This window comes from Pogona vitticeps, chromosome 6, assembly GCF_051106095.1.
Source record: "Pogona vitticeps strain Pit_001003342236 chromosome 6, PviZW2.1, whole genome shotgun sequence".
Classification (NCBI taxonomy): Eukaryota; Metazoa; Chordata; class Lepidosauria; order Squamata; family Agamidae; genus Pogona; species Pogona vitticeps.
Genome location: NC_135788.1, coordinates 46,210,562 through 46,235,152, shown reverse-complemented (window position 1 = coordinate 46,235,152; position 24,591 = coordinate 46,210,562). Strand labels below are relative to the sequence as shown.

Genomic DNA, 24,591 nt, shown 5'->3' with positions numbered 1-24,591 from the left:
TATAGAGCTGTTGCCCATCATTTGTCTACCTATAGCAGAGGTCTCCAAACTTTTCAGCATGAGGGCCACATTATATATTTTCCACATTTTTGAGGGCAGAAGGAACATATGCACACCTGTGTGTGCACAACCATGCACATGGGTTGAAGGGAATAGACCTGAGCCTGTGGCATTCACTGGACTGGATAAAAAGGCAAGGCGGGCTGGATGTGGCCCACGAGCTGTAGTTTGGAGACCCCTGACCTAGAGTATGAGGCAGCTTCCTCTGTTCTCACTGGAGAAATTCCTATCCAGATGCTGTCTTACAGAGAAAAATGCTTCAAGAAGTATGTCATTTTACGAGAAGGAAGCTCTCACACTGGACATGAGAAAGTACAGAATGCTTGCAGTTAACATTTGAAGCTTTCAAAAGTAGCTAAGCAGTGATATCAGGAACAGTAAAACAGCCAACTGTTCTGATTCAAAGGTCAAAAGAAGAAGGCGGCATAAATATTTTAAATAAAAAAGAGAAATTAATTCAAGTGCAAATTAATGGCCACATTTGACCAGCAGTATCTGCAACACTAGGGACGTGGTGGCGCTGTGGGCTAAACCACAGAAGCCTGTGCTGCAGGGTCAGAAGACCAAGCAATCGTAAGATCGAATCCACGTGACGGAGTGAGCGCCCGTCGCTTGTCCCAGCTCCCGCCAACCTAGTGGTTCGAAAGCATGCAAATGCAAGTAGATAAATAGGGACCACCTCGGTGGGAAGGTAACAGCATTCCGTGTCTAAGTCGCACTGGCCATGTGACCACGGAAGATTGTCTTTGGACAAACGCTGGCTCTATGGCTTGGAAACGGGGATGAGCACCGCCCCGTAGAGTCGAACACAACTGGACAAAAATTGTCAAGGGGAACCTTTACCTTTATCTGCAACACTAAGACTACAATCCTACTCATACTTAGTCTAACACAATTCAAGAGGACTCAACAGGCCATCTAAGTAGACTTGTCTAGGATTGCATTGTGAAGTACATATCAGCTGGGCTACCAGCAGGACTTTCCATTTGCTACAAGAAGTGACCTAGACATTACAAACCATTTCTGTGGGAAGCACTAGCCATTGCTGTTTCCATACGCTCATAACATGGCTGCCTCAGTCTGTGGTCTTTGCCTTTAAATTTAACAACTGGCCACACTCCCTGCGCCCCACATCCCCTGTCATAGAACCAGCAGCAAATCCCACCCTTACAAGAACAGGAACTTAACAGTAATAATAAAATTATCAATTCTGAAATCACATTAAGAAAGGATGAACAAAGAAATAAGCCTAAGTAAGGCCTGAATTACTCAAGTCCAAATATACTTGATTTAAATGGTAAGACTTTTAACTCACAGATGGTGTAAGCTTTGCCTGTAACATTAAGATACTTACAGTGAATAAATATTCAAGTGAGTCCAAATGATACTCATCCCAATTCTCAACCTGCTGCTAACTGGAACTTATTTGGAAAACTCAGTAGGAAATGTTGGCAAAGAAAAGTTTTCCATTAATATTATCTTGCTTATCTGGATTTATAGTAGGGGAAGGCCACCGTTAAATTAAAGGGTAGTGAATGAACCACAGATAGATACCTTATCTGACAATAAATTATCTCCTACATAACTTTTCAGGGGACAATCCCAACAGACAAGTTAGATTGCTTAAGTCCTATTGAATTTAATGAAACTGGCAATTCTCCTACACTCAAGGTCTATGGTATCATTTGATCATGCTTTATCAAACTGTAAAACTACAATTGTTTATAAAAATACAATTACTGTTAGAACATCTCTCCTTAAGATAATCTACCCAGGACATCCAGTGTACCCAGGCTTTGCAGTTGTGAGTGGTCACCTCCAGACAGGCCCAAAACATTACAGTGGACCCTCGACTTACAGACGGCTCAATTTACAGACTTCTCTGGCTGCAAAATTTAGATTCGACTTGCAGCCGGAGAATCGACCTACAGACCAGAAAAAAGCCAAAATGGAACAAAAACGGCTGGTTATGGGATTAATCGGTTTTCAATGCATTGTAGGTCAATGGAGACTCGACTTACAGACTTTTCGACCTGCAGCCACCATTCCAATACGGATTAATTCCGTAAGTCGAGGGTCCACTGTACTACGTACCAGGAAATGGGCTTTCCTGTTAATGTTTGCAGGCTCCCTCCCTTCTGACTTTCAGGAAATGTGTGAAAGCTGAGCTTTTCAAAGAGGCCTTTGATAACATCCTCCCTCTCTGATATTCGTGCAGACCCATGTGTTTCTAGTTGAGTTTTGTTTGCCATTGCCTTAGGAGTTTGTTGTTGTTGTTGGTTTTTATCAATTACGGGGTTATACTGTGGGTAGATTATAGTTTCTATTTCCTTTATTATTAGCCCCCAGAGTAGTGCTTTGTTATCAGATGGGCAGGACAGAAATGTAAATAAATAAGCAAATACACTGTGAACAGTGTGCAATATGAATGTGATGGGTTACAATGGATTGTTTATTCTAATAATAATAATAATAATAATAATAATAATAATAATAATAATAATAATAATAATAATAATAATAATAATAATAATAATAATAATTTATTGTCATTGTAAGTATATACACAGTATACCATACAACGAAATTCACAGACACCCAGAGACCAGACACATGCACACACATAACATTCCCCAAACACTCCCCACCCACTAGAAGTCCCCCACTAAAATACAAACATCTACACCTCAGGCCAAGTAACACAGTCCAACTAATTATTCACTACTGGTGGTCTTTAAGCTCATTATTAATTGCAATTATAGCTCTAGGATAAAAACTATTTAGAAAACGTGTGGTCCGAGTCTTAATTGTTCTATATCTTCTGCCAGACGGTAACAGTTCAAAAAAGTTATAAGCAGGATGGGAAGAGTCTCTCAGGATGCTGTGTGACTTCCTCAGACAGCGGGATGTGAAGATGTCATCCAGGGTTGGTAGCTGGAGCCCGATGATATTCTGGGCAATTTTAATGGTTCTCTGTAGAGCTTTTTTGTCTGCTACAGAGCTACTCCCAAACCATGCCAGAATGCCATAAGTTAGGACACTCTCAATGGTGCTACGGTAGTATGACAGAAGTAAATGCTGTGATAAATTTAACTTCCCGAGCATTCTCAGGAAGCACCCAAACTTCACTTTATAAGTGTTGGTATATTATTTAGAAGACATTTATGTACATGTGACATTTGCACATTTAGCATATCTCCTATAATTTGCTGCTAATTTTCTAGAACAAATAAATCACTCTATACAGAGTACTATGTCCCAGTCCACACAGGTTAACCATAATTCTTATATTCCGTATGAGTTTGATCCTGCACAAATTCTGAACATCACTGCTTGGCTGATATTAGTTATAGTTTACAGCCCAAACCCAAAAGAGTTCTGTAGCACCTTACATTCTCACATGTCTATCATAGCATACGTTTTTGTGGATTTCAACTCATTTGTTCAGATACGTGAACAGTTTATCTGCAGTTACTGAAAGCTCTTCTGTGAAAGCTTGATAACAAAGCTGCCTCTAGACTTTGGCTAAGATTGCCATGCAAACAATGCCATGTGTCAGCTGGGGAAAGACTGCTTGCCCCTTTACAGAATTCAGCCACCAACTTTTGCAGGCTTGTTTCTCTTGGAGGACAAAAGTTATCATCTTAATTGAATGACTCTTCTTGCTGCCACCCCCTGCCCTTTTTAAAAGATCCACAGTGAAATTCAGATACACACAATTCACCTGACTTTTCTTGGGATACATGGCACTGCAATGTTTTTAAGGCCACCAGTACAGGAAATCCTGAGGATAATACAATGGAGGCAGGGGACATCTAATATTTAACTAGCCTGATACATTAATAGAGATTGCAACCTTCTAATGGGTCAGGCTTCATGTTGTTGTTTTTGGATGATATTGGTGAATTTATACACTGGATTTTTAAAAAAATTCCACCATTTTTAGTATAGTGTTTGTAGTGTCACACACTAATGGGGTGGTATATAAATGACACAAATTAATTCATAAGAAGAAAGGAGGGGGAGAAAGAGAAACAGACAGACAGACAGACAGAGAACCAATCTCAGAACAGTAGCATTATTAAACAGAAAACTTTCTTTGATGACATGTAATTCTTTGCTGCATTTCTGCAAGGGGACTAATCAAAGGATCCACTGCAGCATATGCAAGAGCAAACCTGCTAAATTAGAACAAAGGCCTGCCTAATCCCATATCTTGTTACCCAGAATGGCCAACTGGATGCCTCCGAGGACAGTAAGGATAACAGCCCTCTCTGTCTTGCTCTCCAGAGACTGCCTTTTATTGTGGAGATAGCATATAACTATAATGACTAAGGTCACTAATGGCCTAATCTTCTCTTACATCCAATTTCCATGTAAAGTCATCTAAGCTGACAGCTATCACCACATGTTCTGGAATTAGTTTCCATGGTTTAAACCCTTAGCTTGCTTCATGTGTTGGGCACAGAATACTTTTCGTCTGTACTTACCACAAGAAGACAAAGCCAGAACAATGAATCATTCAGACACAATGACTCTGCTCCTAGTAACTGGGATCTTTGGGCTTGAAGCTGGCCTTAGCATGTGGTAGTCTTTTGTAGCACCCATACTGTGTAGTTCAGGAATGACTGAATTGGAACATTGTTTGATCTGGAACGTTAATGTTATACTTTATTAGAGGTAGAGCTGGAAGGGTTCCAAATGTTGGAAGGAGGCACTGAATAGACTTTTTGGAAATACTCCCAGTATTGATGCTGAGATATTGTTGCTATGTGATGACAAGGAACCTACAATTTATTCTGACCTTATGAATTAAAGACCTAAAGTATATTATATATTTAATTACCCTTCTCAGGTCTTGTAAACTCAAGGCTGTGGCTTCCTTTATTGAATCAATCAATGTCACTTTTGCTCTTCCTATTTTTTCTGCTACCTTCAGCTTTTCCTAGAACTATTGCCTTATCTAGTGAGCTTTGATTTTTCATTATACATCCAAGGTAGAACAGCCTCAGTTTAGTCATTTCACCTTCTAGATAGCCTTGGGCTTGATTTGATCTGGAACGCACTTATTTCTTTTTTATACCACTCCATGGTATCCATAAAGCTGTCCACCGACAACCCATTTTGAATGAATCAATATTTTTCCTTGTCAGCTTTATTCATTGTGCAGCTTCTGTATGTGTGCATATTAATCAGGGGTAATACATTATGGATGATGTTGGCCTTGGTCTCCAGTGGCGTATGTATCCTTACACTTAAGAATTTTTCTAGTTCATAGCTATCCTTCAAAGTCCCTTTTTAATTAATTTTTGTTTGCAGTCTCTGAATTAGTGACTAAACCTAGATACAGAAAATCTTTCAGTTCCTTTATAGATATCATAGAATTTATTTATTATTTAATTATTCCATAGACATGATTTTATTTGCTTTCTATTCAGCTGTAATCCTGCTTTTGCACTGTTTTCTTTAATCTTTATCAGCAGTTGTTTTAGATCATTGTTTTTTTGTGAGTAATATGGTATCACCTTTTATTACTGATGTTTCCTCCACTAATTTTCATTCCATCTCCTTCTGAATGTAATAAAGCTTTTTGCGTGGTATGTTATCTGCCCAGGATTGAACAGATATGAAGAAAAAGCACACCCTTCTCTGTCACCTCTGTATTCTGTCTTAAGCATAGGCACCAGGACAATCCAGCACACTCATTTTCTTCTAAATGACCACAGCTTTTAACAATCCACACAGTTAAACTGATTTTGCTCTGAAATTCTTTGGTATGTTCCAGTAGCCAATGCATATTTATATTACAACTAGTGTTTCCTCTTTTTCAGAATTCATCTTGAACATGTCACATTTTGTACTCCATAGGTGGTGAGTATTTACTGTAAAATCTTGAGCATCACTTTATTTGTTTATAAAATAAATGTGATAGTCCTAACATTACTGCAATATAGCACTCATTTCTTTTGGATTGAAAGGTATATTGAAAACTTTCAGTCAGAAATTGAAATGAAATCACGTGATCCTAACTGCTCCCCCAAACAGTAGTTCCCTCCTGCTGAACCTGTATGCTGCTAGAAAATACATTAAACTTAACCGTGCCAACAGTGGGACTAAATGGGAAATAAATCACAATATAGCTGCACCCTCAGTCTAGCATCTCAACTCTAATCCTTTCACCTTGGCTAATTCTGTCAGGCATTCAGACTCATAATAGAGTCTCGCCTCCTAACAAGTGTCCTCAGCTTCCCTGACACACTCAAACAGCCTTAATGCATTAAGGTGTGCATCCATTCCATCTTTCAGATTCTGGTCAGCTATTCTCCATGTCTCCTTATTTTTCATTGTCTTTCTTTCTCACTGTGCTGTTGCTGCTGATTTGTAAACATTCCCTGTGCCTCTTGATTATTTTGTATATTGCTCATTCCCAAACTGTTGTACATGCATCTGTACAGTCAGGCTTTGCTGTCTTACGAATAATCCATTCCTCATTTCTCACTGAGAGGTATGAAGCCAGATTATATTCAGAGCTTGTTGAAATTACTTTCTTTCCACTCCCAGAATACCCTAGCTACCGTAGCCAATTGGTGGGATAGCATTTCCCAAATTCTTATTAGATAATGTACAAGGATGCTAGAAGCTTATTGAATTAGAAACAAGGATGTTGTACTAAGAAAGTGCCCAGGAAGCTATTTGCATTCCTTTCCTGTTACCTGTTGTTTGCAAAATGTTTTCTTCTTCCTTTTAGCTTGCCATGCCCTTTCAAACTTTGGCAGTTGTTCATGTTTATTATTTCTAAAGCTTATATTATCCAATGGAAAAAAAAATCACTCGGAGGACAAACCATATTCTGTTGAATTACAACAAATCAATACACAGGCAGTAATTTGTTTAATGAAATGGCTCAATGTCTATAAATGAATATATACTCCATTTGGGCCAATTATATTTAGTATATGGGTAGCTTGCACAACAATCCAACATTGCTTTTCAGCTGATTTTTTTAATGGCTCAATAAGACAAAAATGATTTCCAAGCAACTTTTCAGACAAGACTTAGAATAGATATGCTCATCCAGAAGAGTAAAAAATGGTGCATGACTCAGACTGAAGCCAATTCAGATAGCAGGTTCCTAATCATATTTTTTTTCCCATTTCTTCCTGTATCAGCTGTACCACACCAAGAAATCTAAGGTTCAAGTTACGTATATTAGTCAGGCTGCAAGCAGCTCCCTTTGCGTTTTATGCTTAATTTGGAAGATGCCCTTCCAAAATTGACAGAGACCAGGAGAGGAGATTTATTTGTTATTTGCTGGTTTGTTGCATTTATATCAAGGTGGCATACCTGGCTTTCCCCCTTTCTCCTTTACCTTCACATCAACTCTGAGAGGCAGATTAAGTTGAGAGACTATGACAAATCTAAGTTCACCTGGTAAGTTTTTCCTTTCTGTGCAAATCCAGACCTCACATATCCTAGTTCAACACTCTAACTACAACACCTCACTAGATGTCTACATTTCATTTTTACCTCTCCAGCCAAGGTCCGCTGAATCATACGTACATACGTCACACACAGTTTACTTAAAAAAACCTGTGCACTAGTGATGAGTGGAAGTGACTCACAGAACTACAGAATGGGAAGGGTCCCTTATTGTAGGGGGAGGATTTCTATGACATGTCATTTTTTTCTGCAACATGAACTTACTTATGGGTTCAAATGTAGGTTGCAGAGAAAATGTGAAATGTCATAGAAATCCTCCCCCTACTTATAAGTAATCCAGTACAGCCTCTGTTTGAACACATCCTGCAGGCAAGGGATCCTCATCCTCTTAGGTTACTGGTTCCATTTTCAAATTGTTCTTACCAGACTTATAACAAGGGAGAAATAAATGAGGCACCTGCCCTGTGTGTGCAAAGCTAAGGGGTGCAGATTCCCCCTCCAACAGAATATGTCTCTTCTATCCTATTAGGAAAATTGTGAATTTCTTTGGGCCTATTCTGTCATTCTCTACCTATAGAAGCTTCTAAGGCTCAGAGTAGGGTAGCTAGCTCATCCCCTCTCCGAAAAGTTTGCAGGGGAGACAGTCCCATTGGCATGTTCTTGAGAACAAGAACTCTGATTTTCTATGGTTCTTCCTTGCACACAAAGCCAACACACACATGTAGCACAGGAATACCTCCTGGGCAAACCTGTTGCCTTCTGTGTGTAGAAAATGATGACAGACAAGGAAGAGGCTAACCATGGCCAATAAAGCATGGTGAGCTTAACTGGATAGATAGGAAATGACTGAGTGGGCCTTATAAATTCAAAGTGAACTGACAGGTGTGAATTTCAAACTTTGTGCAGGATGATATATGTGTGTGTTTTCCCATGCTGTTTGCTCCCCCTACTTTCTCTGCTTTGCTCAAGAGCAGTGACTGCCCAATGTCCTCATGGGTCTACGTTGGGTCCTCGTGAGGAGAAAAATGAGGTATAAACATTTTAAATGCATAAATAATGTTAGTATCACGAAAGGTTTGCAGTAGAAACATTTGAATTTATACAAGCCATCGGTGAGGCAGCATGCCAAAATCCTCATGACTAAAATAAACATTGTACCAGTACTGTACTATGGTTGTTTCTTGCTATTTACATAGGCATCTTTTCACCCAGATGGCTACTATGGAAGTTTCATATTCTTGCCTCAAGCTCTTACTATCAAGATACTTCTCCTAACTTTCAACCCAATCAACTAACCTGCCTGTTGAACCCATGAGATCTAGATCTACCCTCTGGGCAGCAAAATGAACAACTGTAGTTTTCTGTGTGCCCCTCTTTGGAGCAGTGCACAATATATTTAAATAGAAGTGTCACACAGAAATGCAGACATGAATGAGAACAGTGGGTGAGAGAGGTTTCATTCTTCCCTGATAATTATCCAAATCTTCATCTCTCCACCCCCGACACCATTATTGACATGATGTAAAAATAGCAGCAGCAGCAACTACTGGTACCAACGAAGGTTTTATTTACTATTCATGAATGAGACTGAGAGTGGGAATTTTGAGGGTCAGGACTATGGAAGAAGAAAACCTTCCCTTCCTGTACTCCCAAATCCAGATCAGGGATGGCCTGTACTTACTTCACAGTAAATAAAAGTGAGAAAAGGATCTGCTTACTATGCATCTCATGTGACATATAATTTCACTCTAAGATGTATGGAAGAAGGCAAGATTTTTGTATAAAGTCAAGCATATAATCTAATCCTGCATCCATCCTGAATTTTTCTAGCTCTTGCATATATTGCTATGGATACTTATTAAAAAAGTTAACCCACTATATAGCACTAAACCCATCTTTTGCCTCTTTTCCATAACAAATACCCGGGGAATTAAGGCATATCCTATCCTTAAACCATGGCAAACACTTAAGGATTCTGAAATCCAAAAATGTAACTTCCCAAAGCTCTGGTACATAACACATATCACATTTCATTTTCTATAATTTTGCTTTCCCTTTTCATTTTGAAGGGAGGGGGAGTTCTATTCCTGTAAAATTTGGACTCCTTCTTCAGTCTTGCTCCAACAATTACCTAAAGACTAAGGCTGGAAAAAGTCTACTCTCAAAGGTTGTTTTTCCACTGAAATACACCATACTCAACATTACAGTTTGTGCAGGTCGCTTGCCAGTCTGTCCCAGTTTTCTTTGGCAATGAAAAGACCATAACTTAACCACCATATGGCACTCATTCTCAAGTTTGTTTCCCAATACGAGTGTGTACACTCAGACACAGACAAACAGCACACACAAAACTCTTCAACGTTTAAAGTGATTGTGCAAGTTGAAAATATATATTTCTCTGACTCACAGCATGAGTCAAAGTTTTAGTTATTAAAATGAATCATATCCATTTTGTTAGGCACATACTGAGCTCCCCACCCAACCAAACGAGATAGGTTTAAAATAAAAAATCCGCAGAGAAGGAGGGTCTAGGTTGAATTCCACTAATTGCAAATATTTTTAAATTTAGGTTTTTTAGTACCTAACATTACTGACAAACCATATTTAAAAGGGTAGAGGTGTGCTTTTAGTATTCTCAGTTTTTACAAGATTAAGAATGGCAGTTCCTTAAACTAATCTGCCTGCAAGCTGAACTATTTCATTAGAACTGAGTGTCTAGCATCTTTGGGAAATTAGAACCTGCTGTTGCATTCATGATTTTTTTGTCTTTGAAGCAAACATGCCTTTCTGCTACTTAGGACTAAATCAATGTCTTAATGCATCTTTTACAGGCTGGTGCTTAAAGCTGATGGGAAATAAAATAAAGTTAACAAATGAGGGAAAAATCAAGTGAACTAGCACCTTGATTCAAAATTCATTCATTTTAGTGCAACTCACTTTGTCAGGTATCTGTAGGTTATAATAGAAATGAAACAGCCACCCCATCTGAATTAAGTAGGGCAGGGAAAAAAAAATCTATATAAACACATGAGACGATCTACACTCTACTAAAGAAGCAGCAGACTACATGGATAGAACAAGAGCCACATGATGCATCTGGTTGACAGTCCCAAAGACAAAAGTATTACAGGCTATTATCTAGTAGTCTGCAGGAGCAGTGGACCAGCTGGCCATGATGTTCTGCCCAGAGTTAAACACAGACAGGAAACCGCATGTCTGATACTGTAAAAATCGTTTGTCTTCCTGCTATGGCTAACCAGGCAAGCAAGCTGAAGGGGCTGTTTTCATTTAAAAGGAACACTAATCCACAACAATAAAAAAGGAATGACAACATGCCAGTTGTACATGGACTAAAAGCAAGTGTTACAAAGGGAAGTTTTGGATTTCATCCGCACATGCTCCAACTAGCCAAGCTCTGCTTCAGAGCACAGATGTCCCACTCCAAATGTGATTTTGAATTGTCTTGACAAAGGCTTTGGAATATACTAAAGGCCAGTCAGTAAAGGCAAGACTAAAGCTTGAAATTTCTCTCATGTTTGAGCTGAACAGCATAAGAAGGGAAACTGAACCACTGCCCTAAAAAGCAGGTTGCATTGAGGGAGAAAGAGGAAATTGGAAAGGAATAAGAACCTGCACTGCAACACACAATAGAAGATGATTCTGCAAAACCTTTGGAACTGCCAACTCTTTCTCACCAAACCCCCTCCCACAGGTAATCCTAGTTGCTGCACCACTGGGCAATATTTTTTTTCTGTCTGCCAGCTGAGACTGATGCAACACAGGCTGTTTCTAGATATTTATTAACCTTATGCAGACTTAATCACACCACTAACACCAAAGTCATACATCAAGTATATTCTTCCTTCCTGGTTAGCATATACTAAGGATGGGATTCTGTAAAAGAAGTATTTGTCCTGAGGAGGCACAGGACTTAGGCTTTTATGCATGGTGGAGGTACCCACAAAAGATGAATCATTGAATATTTCCCAAGAAGAAAGGTAGGTACTCCCTCTACAGCAGTGGTTCTTAACCTTTTTGAAAGCAATGCCCCCTTGAGCCATTGAGGAAGTTATCATCGCCCCCCTCCCCACGGTGATATTTATTTATTTATTTATTTATTTATTTATTTATTTATTTATTTATTTATTTATTTATTTATTTATTTATTTATTTATTTATTTATTTATTTATTTATTTATTTATTTATTTGTTTGTTTATTTGTTTATTTGTTTGTTTGTTTATTTATTTATTTATTTATTTATTTATTTATTTATTTATTTATTTAAAGATACTTAAATCCAATGACCCCTGAAAACAAAATTGAATTCCAAGAAAATGAAATGCCCCCAAAAAGTAACATTTAATGATTTAGTTGCAAACGAATTTTAAGACACAAAAAGAAATATAAAAAGGGCATAAAAACAAACCGCAATGCAGGGACTAAAAATTTCAAAATGAAAACTCTGAAACTAAATTAAGATTGGAGGAAAATATATATTCATGCACATTGTAAAAAGGCTGCAGCCATCTTCACAGGTGTGGCTTGCTCCAGCGCCCCCCTACCGCCCCCCTTCTGCTCCAGCGCCCCCACACCGCCCCTTTTCGTTCTACCGCCCCCCTGAAAAATGAAACCGCCCCCTGGGGGGCATTATCGCCCACGTTAAGAACCACTGCTCTACAGCAGTGGTTCCCAACCTTGGGGCCCCAGATGTTTTTGGACTAAAACTCCTAAATCCCTTCACCAGTAAACTGTGCTGACCAGCATTTCTGCAGCGTTGTAGTCCAAGAACATTTCAGGGCACAAGGTTTGGAACAACTGCTCCAAGTGAGGGTGGGCAACTGTGGCTCATCAGAATCTTTTGGCTATGATGCCCAGCAGCCTTCACCATTGGCTAGGGTGACTAGGGCTATTTGGCAGTGATGAAGGAGGTCAGAACTATAGTTCAAAAACACTGGGAGTGGCACAGTTTCTCACTTCTGTTCTAAAGCACCAGCATCTACTCTACAGAATAACATGTCCTTGCTAGAAATGAATAGACAGATTTTGGTGCATTCCCATGACAATTTCTGTAAGCACTCGGGCAGGAAATAACTTCAATATGCCAACTGTACTCAGCTGCTTCAGCAAAAACAAATACAATGTGACGAATTCATAAGAAGCCGGCCAAAATCTACAAGTATGTGTCGGTTGCTTTGGAATGTAGATCCTTGAACACTAACATATGATTAAAATTACTATTAGTCAGATGAAACAGAGACAATTCACAGTAATAAGCATTGCTGGACTGAATTTCCAATTCATGAGACAAGAAACAAGATCACTTTCTGTTATACATGCAAAAAGAAAGTGTGAGCATGTGGTGTGTTCTGCATATGGCTCACAAGGCAGGCAAATGTAGAGAAGATGCCTCCCTATTACAATCTCAGTCCATAAAGTAAACAAAAGAATATGTGGAGGGCGTAGGAATATAACACCCAAGCAATTTATGAGAAAAGAGGAGTGGTAGTAATCTCTTCCACGGAAATAAACATCATAAGAATCCATCACATTTGGGTTAGATTCAGTAAAAAGCTGCTATTCTACACATTAAAGCAGATTTGGCTTGTCTAGCTGGAACAGTGTACTAATTTCTACTCCTTGCACCCCACCCTCCAAAAAATGCTTCAAGAAATGCCAAAAAGAAAAAAATTAATAAAAATCAAACCAATAAAAAGTTACAAATAAGAATCAAATCAATGTAAAGCCACCAGTTCACCCAACATAAAAATCAATAAAATCACATAAAGAAGAATGTGCACCAATATAGCAGCACAATGGCATGATATAGCCAAGTAATATTTGTTATACCCAGTAATCTAATTAGCTTTCTGCTCTTAATGCTACATTCAAGTCATAGGAGTTTTCAAATACAGTGGTGCCTCTCTTAGCGCTGTTAATCCGTTCCAGGAAAAACGTTGCTAAGCGATTTCATCGCTAAGTGAAATTAAAAAGCCCATAGAAACGCATTAAAAAGTGATTAATGTGTTCCTATGGGCTTAAAAACTCACCTTAAGCGAAAATCCTCCATAGCACCGCCATTTTTGCTGCCTCTTAAGCGAGGCAAAACAGGTGGCCATTTTGTTTTTCTGGCGGCCATTTTGAAACTGCCGATCAGCTGGCCGAAAATGGGCGCTTTGGGATGATCGCTTCCCCGCGATCATCGCAAAGTGAAAAAACCCCATAGGGACCATCGCAAAGCGATAGCAAAAACGATCGCAAACACCCCATTGCTAAGCGATTTCATCGCTCAACGGAGCAATCGCTAAGCGAGGCACCACTGTACTTGAAAGGCTGTCATACAGAGGAGGATCTTTTCTCAATCAATCCAAAGTGCAGGATACACAACAATGGACTCAAGTTACAGGAAGCCAGATTTCAGTTGAATATCAGGAAAAACGTTCTATTAGAGAAGTATCATTTATGGAAGATAGCGGCACAAGCATTTGCAGCGGCTTGGCACTCCAGAGATCAGTATCTTTTAATCAATATTTTGATTGTGTACTTGTTATTATGGACTCTGCATGCTCAGGCACAAGTAATTTACAGACAACAGGAATTTTTAACTATTGGCAGAGAAGGCTGCAACTTTGAACAGAGGATCTCAACTTACAACATTCCAGCTGAGCTCTTTAGACTGCATGCATGCATATCCGTGAGTTACTCCCCTTGCTCTCCCTATCAGTAAGAAAAGAACACGGAGAAAATGCAAGTAGAAAAGAGGTTGCAGGGCTGGATTAGGAGTTAGGCTAGGTAAAAATTCTCACAAGCCTGCATTGCCAAGTCTTTTTGTTTCAAATGTTAGATCTCTACCCAACAAGATTGAGGAGTTGGAATTTACTACCTCCCTGCAGAAAAATATTTGGGAGTGTTGTGTTATGATCTTTACAGAGACGTGGCTTGACTCTTCTATGCCAGGGGAGGTAATAGAACTACAGGGATGCAGTGTACATCAAGCAGGCAAAAAAAAAATCTTGTAAATAAATAATAAATAAATAATCTGGGAAGAGCAGAGGTGGAGGGGTTTGTGTTTACACAAACAATAACTGGAGCACGGATGTTAAAATAATGGATCTTCACTGTTCTCCTGATTTGGAGTATTTGGCAGTGAAATGCCACCCCTTTTATCTGCCATGTGAGTTTAATGTTGTTATAATAACTGCAATATATATACTTCCTGATGCTAACATAACCACAGCTATGAGTTGTTTGTTAACTGCTATCAGCAAACAGCAGCAGGCCTACCCAGATGGAGTGCTGGTGGTAGCAGGTGATTTCAATCAAGCCAATTTAAAGACTGTCCTCCCTAAGTTTTATCAGTACATAGACTGCCCCACTAGAGAGAAAAATACCTTAGATCAGGTATATAGTAACATCATGCATGGATCTAAGATTAAGCCATTGCCTAGTTTGGGACAGACATATCATATAGTGTATCTCTGGTTTTGATTCCACCATTTATTTATTATTTATTTGTATTTATTTGCAAGATTTTTAGCCGTGCCATTACCAGTGGTCTCTGAGCAGCGTACAACAATATTAAAACTTTAAAAACATTAAAACCATTAAAATAGACAATATTATAATAATACCCTATATTAAAAACAGTAATTAAAACATTAATATTAATAAATACTGCTGCTCATATGGTCAGTTAAAGAATACTGTTTAATTAAAATGCTGGCTAAATAGAAAGGTCCTTGCCTGGCGCCTAAAAGCCAAAATTGTTGGAGCCAGGCAGATCTCTATAGGGAGGGCATTCCAAAGTTGGGGGGGGGGGGCAACAGCCGAGAAGGCCCTATTTTGACATGCCATCTCGCTCACCTCTTTCAGGGATGGTACCTTCAGAAGGGCATCCTGGTCTGATCTCAGAAGATGGGCAGGCTCATATGGAAGAAGGTGGTCCTTTAGGCAACCAGGTCCTAAGCCATTTAGGGCTTTATATGTCAGAGTAAGCACTTTGAATTGAGCCCGAGCAGAAACTGGCAGCCAGTGTAAATTTTCCAGAACTGGCGTGATATGAGTCCATGTGGCAGCACTATTTATAGCTTTTTGTCTAAAGTTGATCTGTTGCTTATCTTTAACATACCACAAAAAACCTCTTTAGTATTTGTGAAGATTAACAAGTTTTAAATAAAAACAATCATAACATCACTGTTTCATTTTATTTTTAAGTAAGGTTTGGTTCGGCCCCCAAAAACAGTTCAGAATTTTCATGTGCCCCCCCCATAGAAATTAACTGCCCACCCCTGGTCTAGCAGGATGGCCTGACACAAGAGTTCCTGCAATATACAACCTTCTGCCCCTGCACGAACCTGAGCAATTCCCTCTGCAAATGTTCTAAATGATTACAGGAATGCATATAGAACACTGGAAGCCTTACGGGCTTTTATCTTTCTTCTTAAATGACAACAGTTTACAAAACACACTAAAGTTAGAGAGCAACCTCTTGATTACAATGCAGACATTACAAATGCAGCAAGGTTGTGCAACAGAAATCTGCAATTCTTGCAGGATGTAGTTCAGTCACGTTAGCTCCACTAACATTTAGTCCTCTTGTGTGTCAGAGTCTCTACACAGAAAGCTAAGACAGTGACATACCCCACAAAAAAGCACTAAGTTTAAATTGCCATTGATTTTAAAATACTATAATTCTAATTAGTTCCTCTATAAGAACTTTTCTGCTTATTCCACCCCCACCTCCACAGAGGTGGAAGGCATGAATGACATCATTAAGAGTCAACCATTATCTAGAGCCAGCTTGATTGCCTTGCCAGCATTGAAATAATGGGCATCATTAAGTAAATGGACAAGATAAAAATGGGAGTTTCAAAAATAACAGGAAAGATCAAAGGAAAAACCTCCCTAAGGCAGTCTTATAAAGCACCTTTACTGGCTGTGATAAGAGATGGACTTTACAGTCTGAAGGTAAGAATTGACACCCATCCATGCAAACTTGGCTAATTCATGGATTCCCCAATCCATGCAAAACTTGGGTTATGTTCATTAGAATTTAGAACTCTAATTAGTATAACACAAGCTATGCATCTAGTTCTATAACTGAAAATATTGTGCCTATTTTCCACTTCTATGGAAAACATCTGCTTGGATGTCCCATCACAAACTCATCATGTCCAAGACTAAAACTCTCATCTTTCCTCCCACATCTTCTGGCTCCATGTATTTATTTATTATAGTCAATGACGAGGAAGATAATAACACATTATTTAGATAAAATCACATATTATCAGATAATACCAAAAGACACTGGACAAGACATGTCACCATCAATGACCATCTGGATCTCTTAGGACATTAAAGTAAAGAAAGAAGTTTTAAGTTAGCCAGCAGCATTGAAGGATATAAAGGCGTTTAAAAACATCATACCAATCACATACTGTACTATAAAATGAAATTAAGAGACACATATAACCATCAGTATGCCACCCCCAACCCCCCCGAAAGTAAAATTAATCAAGAAATCTCTAAGAAGGGTGGGTGCACTCACCGTCAGGAAACTGTGGGAAGCTAGAACAGCTGCACAGTATTTGGCCTCTTTACTAGTAATGTAAGAAACCTTCTCAGAGAACAGTAAAAGAATATAAAATTCATCAGATCTCCCCAGAAAGTTTTGAAAAATAGGGTAGAGAAGATCCCTGCATAGATTTAGATAAAAATGACAATATATCACAGAAGTGAGTACACCCCCACACATTTCATGAATATTTTAGTGTATCTTTTCATGTGACAACAATGAAGAAATGACACTTGGCTACAATGTAACACAGTGAGTATACAGCTTGTATAACAGTGTAAATGTGCTGTCCCCTCAAAATAATGCAACACACAGCCGTTAATGTCTAAACCGCTGGCAACAAAAGTGAGTACACCCCTAAGTGACAATGTCCACATTGGGCAATATTTTGTGTGGCCGCCATTATTTTCCAGCACTGCCTTAACCCTCTTGGGCATAAGAGTTCACCAGAGCTTCGCAGGTTGCCACTGGAGTCCTCTTTCACTCCTCCATGACAACATCACAGAGCTGGTGGATGTTAGAGACCTTGCGCACCTCCACCTTCCATTTCGGGATGCCCCACAGATGCTCAATAGGGTTTAGATCTGGAGACATGCTTGGCCAGTCCATCACCTTTACCATCAGCTTTTTTAGCAAGGCAGTGGTCATTTTGGAGGTGTGTTTGGGGTTGTAATCATAGTGGAATACTGCCCTGAGGCCCAGTCTCTAAAGGGAGGGGCTCATGCGCTGCTTCAGAATGTCACAGTACATGCTTGCACTCATGGTTCCCTCCATGAACTGTAGCTCCTCAGTGCCGGCAGCACTCATGAAGCCCCAGACCGTGACAGTCCCACCATCATGCCTGACTGTAGGCATGACACACTTGTCTTTGTCCTCCTCACCTGGTTGCCGCCACACACGCTTGACACCATCTGAACCAACTAAGTTTATCTTGGTCTCAGCGGACCACAGGACATGTTTCCAGAAATCCATGTCCTTAGTCTGCTTGTCTGCAGCAAACTATATGCGGGCTTTCTTGTGCATCATCTTTAGAAAGGCTTCCTTCTGGGACAACAACCCTGGAGACCAATTTGATACAGTGTGTGGCTTATGGTCTGAGCACTGAAAGGCTGACACCCACCCCACCCCTTCAGCCTGTGCAGCAATGCTGGCAGCGCTCGTACATCTATTTCCCAAAGCCAACCTCTGGATATGATGCTGAGCACGGGCACTCAGCTTCTTTGGTTGACCATGGCGAGGCCTGTTCTGAGTGGAACCTGTCCTGTTAAACCGCTGTATGGTCTTGGCCACCTTGCTGCAGCTCTATTTCAGGGTTTTGGCAATCTTCTAATAGCCTAGGCCATTTTTGTATAGAGCAACAATTCATTATTTCAGATATTCAGATAGTTCATTACCATGAGATGCCATGTGGAAATTCCAGTGACCAGTCTGAGAGAGTGAGAGTGATAAAACCTGCTCCCCCTTCACACCTGAGACTTGCGACACTAATAGGTCTCATGACACCAGGGAGGGAAAATGGCTACTTGGGCCCAATTTGGACATTGTCACTTAGGTGTGTCCTCACTTTTATTGCCAGTGGTTTAGACATTAATGGCTGTGTGTTGCGTCATTAGAGGGGACAGCACATTTACACTGTTATACAAGCTGTATACTCATTGCATTCATATTTATGAAAAGTGAGGGGGTGTACTCCTGTGATATACTATAAAAGAACATGCCCCACTGTTGCGACTTCACCACCATTGCAAGGACATAAACAATCAGAATAGGATATGCCCTGAAGTCTCCTTTACAAGTGATTAGAAAGCAAAACATTAAATCTGGCTAAGGTAAAATCTCTTCTAGATTTAGGTGATGTTATACTGGTCAAATTGGTGGGAAGTATAAAGCCGGTTTTTTTTTTTTTTACAACACTAGATTGGTCCAGTGAACCTAAATGTTCTTGAAGTTCTATGTCCCAAATCCTTTGCTTGACAACTGCATAATCCATCACTATAAGGGTATTTGGGGAAAGACCAATTAGCAGTGCTTAGTTTGTCAGGTGACACTTCCATTCCGAACAGAAGGTATCGGAAAGAGTCAATGGTGCCAAATCTTGTGGGAAGAATATAAGCTTTAGCCAGCGGTTGAACATGGAAACCTTGGCACACACTCTGATGGAGACTAAACCTGCCTCTAGGCATAGAGCTGTGTTAGGGACACAAGGAGACACTGCTAGTTTAGCTCTCAGAAATTTGGACTGGACAAACTCAAGGGGTGCATATTGAAATATGCGAATAATTGGGAACCATGGAGGATTTGTGCAATTACTTCAGCCTTAAATGCTTGGATCACTGATGGAACATGTTGCCCCCCTTTTAGTATAAAAAAAATCTATTTAGTGCAGTAGCACTTTTCTGCGCATCCACTGCTGTGTATTTTATGTGGGAGAGCCAGGATCTAGAGGAATGAAAGACTATGCCTAAATATTTATAACTTGACACCTGCTCTATGCAATTCCCATTGATGGACTATTTGTGCTTGATTCTCCTTCTGCTAACAACCAACACCTTAGTTTTTGAGTAGTTAACAGTTAGTTGCTCTTTGTTATAATAAGAGAATAAGAAGAGAAAATAAGAGAGCCCTTAAAAGTTGTCCTAAGCCAACATAAGTTAGAGACAACAATACTACATCGTTGGCATATAAAAGAATTGAGAGAGGGTGGGTAGACAATGTAGGAGGCTGAAAATCAGGATTTGTTAGATTTTTGATACATTGATGTAGAAATTGAACAACGTAGGAGATATATCACAGCTCTGTTTCACTCCACTGAACAATGGAATTTTGGACAAGAGCCCTGGATCCATGTGTTTTATTAAAAGTTCATTCTCCTTTAAGAATGAGTCAATCACCATTTTAAACAGGCACGTGGCCTTGCATTTCTTTTTGGTTCCCTTCTCCTCTTCTCCTTCTTTCTTGTTCCACATTCAGTCAGTTGTCAAGCTGTCCTCTTTCTCCCTTTCCAGCATGGGTGGGTAGCATAGGTGATTTCAGCAGCGCTAAGGGCCATTTCTCAGGTTTATCAGCAGCTCACGGATCACAGTCCTAGCTGTGGGCATGGGTGTAAATAGGAGGAGTGTTGCCAAAGCAGATTAATTTATATAATTATTTTATAATTCTTTTTTTTTGTAAATGTCACTAGAATATTTTTTTTGTTAACTGAAAAACTAAAATACATTTAACTAATATAAACCTTTGTATCCTTCACTGTCCAGGTTTTTTTAAAAAAACATTTTAAAAAAAGATTTAAGGGCCATGGGGACCCCACAGATGGTAGAAGGTCCTCAAATTGTGGCAAACTAGCCCTCTGTCTCCTAAAGGGGATTTTTGAGCCATTTTTTCAGGCATATGATGAGTTCAAGATCCAGGGGTACTGGGCCCCCCAAAATTACTATGACAGCCCTTCTTCTCTCTCACCTGGCAAAAGCTCTAGAATATTAATCTTGCACATGGACTACTATAATCCTCTCTATGCCAGTCTACCAATAACTCTTGATCTGTTCCCTACGACTGTTACTGCCTTTATGTTTATGACTGCATCTACAAAACCAGCTCTTTATTTTCTGTGATTTTTAAAAACTATCCCAGCCAGCTAATTATACGGGGTAACACGGCAAGACAATTTAGGTGTGAGACAGAAATCAAAGTATCAGATCAAGGTTGAACACACAACACACTTAACAAACAACAATAGTTGTGATGAGATTTCTATTTGGGAGTGGGAGATTCCAACACAGTTTGAGTAATTAAGCATAAGAATAATTAGGAAAAGATGTAGCTGAGAAAATGCATCCACCCAGATGTTGCCATCCCCATTTCCCTACTTCAGTTAAATGTTAGCAATAAAGCTATTTCTTCCAGCTTTTCCTACTTTGTCAGCCATGCTAAGGCATCAAAATAATTCATCAAAATTAATACCCGTGATCTGTATATTATTTTAACAATAATTAAAAAGATATTATTTAAATAATTACATACCAACTACGTTAAAGATTCTTCATCATTTTAATTCATTCCATTGGGGGTTGCTTTTTCCAGACACCCTGCCGTACTTTGAAAACCTTTCAAACTACTGTTCAGAGCAATTTCTAAATATAAACCCTTCAGCTCACCCTCCTGGTTCCCAACTGCTAGAATTTGCCCCATCTCCCTTTTCCAGATGTCAAATTTTACACTGTATCCCCCCCCACTCAGGGTACACATGAATTCTGCTGCATTCTGAGCATACTGATGGACCATCAGACCCATTACTAGGTTTGGAAAACCAGGCTTTGATTTTATTGTTGTTATGTCATCTTCAACTTATGATGATCTAATGAAATGAGGATCTCCTAAATGTCCTGTCTTCAAGAGCCTTACTCAGCCCATGCAAACTCAAAATAAGCTCCTAAACCTAGGGGGTGTAACAATTTGCCACTGCATGGGCATGAACCCACTCCTTGGTATGTATGTATGTATGTATGTATGTATGTATGTATGTATGTATGTATGTATGTATGTATGTATGTATGTATGTATGTATGTATGTATGTATGTATGTATGTATGTATGTATGTAAAATATATATATTTAAAGTATTTTTATACCTCCTTTCTCCTTAAAAAGGCCCAAGGTGGCTTACATCATTAAAATATAATATTTAAAGCTAAAACAATAAGTATACAAATATTAAAAAGGAACAACCAAATACCACTCTGAGCAATGGTAAACAAAAGCAATATAAAAACACATTCAAAGCAATAAGGCATAACAATCTATTTAAAAATCCCACTCAGGTACTCAATCACTACTGGGAAAGCACAAACACACCTATCCCAGGCTTATATATCACTTCCAGCCACCACTCCTCCCCACAAACAAACAAACAAACAAACAAACAAACAAACAAACAAACAAACAAACAAACAAACAAACAAACAAACAAACAAACAAACAACAACAACAACAACAACAACAACAACAACAACAACAACAACAACAACAACAACAACAATAATAATAATAATAATAATAATAATAATAATAATAATAATAATAATAATAATAATAATAATAATAATAATAATAATAATAATAATAATAATAAAACAAAACAAAACAGGCAGGCTCAGCACAGAACAAATATGGCAACTGCACACTCAGACCTCAGCATTCCTCCCCATTCCTCTGTTCTTTCTCTGTGCAGGTCAATCTCTCAATATACAAACTTAACCAGGTTTGCAAAGCCCCAGGGACCAAAACTGCTAGTCACAACTCTTTGGCCAGTTAGCAAAAGTAGTAGTACTATACAGGTGTAAATAAATAAATCCATAATTTCAACATATCTGATGTAAAAAGGTCACATTCACAGACACTATCCATTGTGCTGTAACACAAAACTGGAATTGTGAAGATGACAGAATGCTAAATATGAGTCTACATGCCAGTGTTAAACCTTGACCTGGGCAAAACAGGACAGTACACACTGGGGACATTCTTGTGAAAATTCACAGTAAACTATTAATGCAGGATCCTTCAGGACTTACAAGCTGACTGATAGTAGCACGCTCATCACCATCATCTTCTTAAAACTGTAGAGCTGAAACTGACTCTTTGGATCATCAAGTCCAGCCCCTGGCAAGGAGGCACAGTGGGGAACTGAACTCCCAATGTCTGGCTCAGTAACCAGAGACCTAAACCATTAAGCCAGCTCTCATGCAGTGCCAAATTCAGAGCAGGTGGTGGTGGTGAATCCCAGTATGTTTTAAAACATGAGTCAAAAATCATGAGACAAGCAAGTTCCTTTCTTCTTTGGCCCTTTTCTACACAAGACTTGAGAGACTTCTTGATAAGATGCCCAGTGGATTACCACTATCTAGCCTTCTGCTTTGTCATAAAGAAATGTTATACTTTTCCAAAACTGGGAATCCTAAAGATTAAAGCTTCCTCCATTCACCCCCCTGAGCAATGGCACAAGTGGAAGTGCAAAAAGAGGAAAGAAAATGAAACAAGGATATGGATAGAACAAGAAAACTGAACATACTTGAATTGTCTTCGGAAAAAATGAGTTCATCATTGCATTCTTCCATCTTGCAGGAACACATGAACAGAAATCCTCCAGCTTCCTTCTTCTCTTTCATTATACATTTATCAGAATTGAAATCATCCAGTTCATGCCCATCGAGCTTTTTTTTGGGATTATGACATATCGTTTCCAAAGTTACATTTTTATCGTTCCTTCTCCTACAAGCCAAATGGTTTTAAAAAGAACAAAACAAAAAACAAAACAGAAATACTGTAATTTAAAAAGAAAGACAACAAGAAAAAATTATTGCGATGAAGTGAGTTCAGGGCAAACCTAACCCACTGTACTAACATTTCAATTGCATTTAACCATTGTGACCTTATGCTTCTGACTTCTCTGCAAAACTTCAGTTACATAGAACATAAGACCAAATGACTTGAAACATGGAGAGGTGGTGTCATCCTTCACCAGACTGAATTTTATTCCTTTAAAAATTGGTTTGCATGACCTTTTCCATTATTAAGTCCATTTTGGGAACCACTTTGGAAGAAAAGACAATATATGAGTAAGCATGAAAAGAACAGCCTTTCCTTCAGTCATGCATCAGTACAAGCTGCTGCTTCCTGTGGCTTATTAAAATAAGATATGATTGAACCAGATCAGTAAACATGAGTTAAACTGGAGACAATGTTTTAAGTTTCATATGTTATTCTGAGTTATTCAAAGATAATTAGTTTTCAAAAGAAGGTAATATGAAACCAATAACAAGTATTTTTGAGTGACTATCAAACTCAATCTTTTTTTCTCTTTTCCTCTATGTTTAATTGAACGAGCATATAGTTTACATTAAATATCAAACACCCCAGAATTCATAAACACAAACAGTACTAAAGGTTGCCATTACAGTCATTCTGAATTCCTTAGGGTGATTTCATCCTCTAGCTATAATATACAAATTGTTTTATTCTGACTTTTTAAATGCTCTTCATTGTTTTTAAATTGCAGTGAGAGTTTAACAGTTGTAAGTCCCTCCAGGACCTTTTCACAGCAAAGATAGTACTTAAATGTTTATAATGAAATAAAATTGCCCTCTGAATCGCCAACATTTCAGAATGCTGTCATGTAATTCAAAAGGTTACATATGCTAAAAACAAAATAAACTGTTCCAATAAAAAAAATAAATTTATCTGCACATTTTGGATTCAGAGAATCGTCTTATGTCAAATGAAGGCAAATGAATGGAATTCCAAAGAACCTTGCAAACTCTGCCTGATTGCCATTGTTTTTGCTGACAGGTCCCTACAGGTTCTTCCCATTTGTACTGAGCTGCACTGGCTTATAAAGGTCATGAACAATAGCAGGTATAAATAGCAACATTTCAACCTGTTAGAGATGATGCACATGCAGAATGATACTGGAGGGAGCAAAAACTTTGAATGCATCAACTCCAGTTGAGTACCTAATGGACAATGGTA

The 24,591-nt window shown here is 38.8% G+C and overlaps 1 protein-coding gene across 1 annotated transcript in view; it reads right to left on the bottom strand.

Annotated features, from left to right (window-relative positions):
* Positions 1-24,591, bottom strand: part of TGFBR2 (transforming growth factor beta receptor 2) — a 76,394-nt gene that overhangs the window by 18,444 nt on the left and 33,359 nt on the right. The window contains exon 3 of the mRNA XM_020808050.3: positions 23,135-23,334. Within this exon, the coding sequence (XP_020663709.2) occupies positions 23,135-23,334 (200 nt within the window). The remainder of the gene's footprint in view (positions 1-23,134; positions 23,335-24,591) is intronic.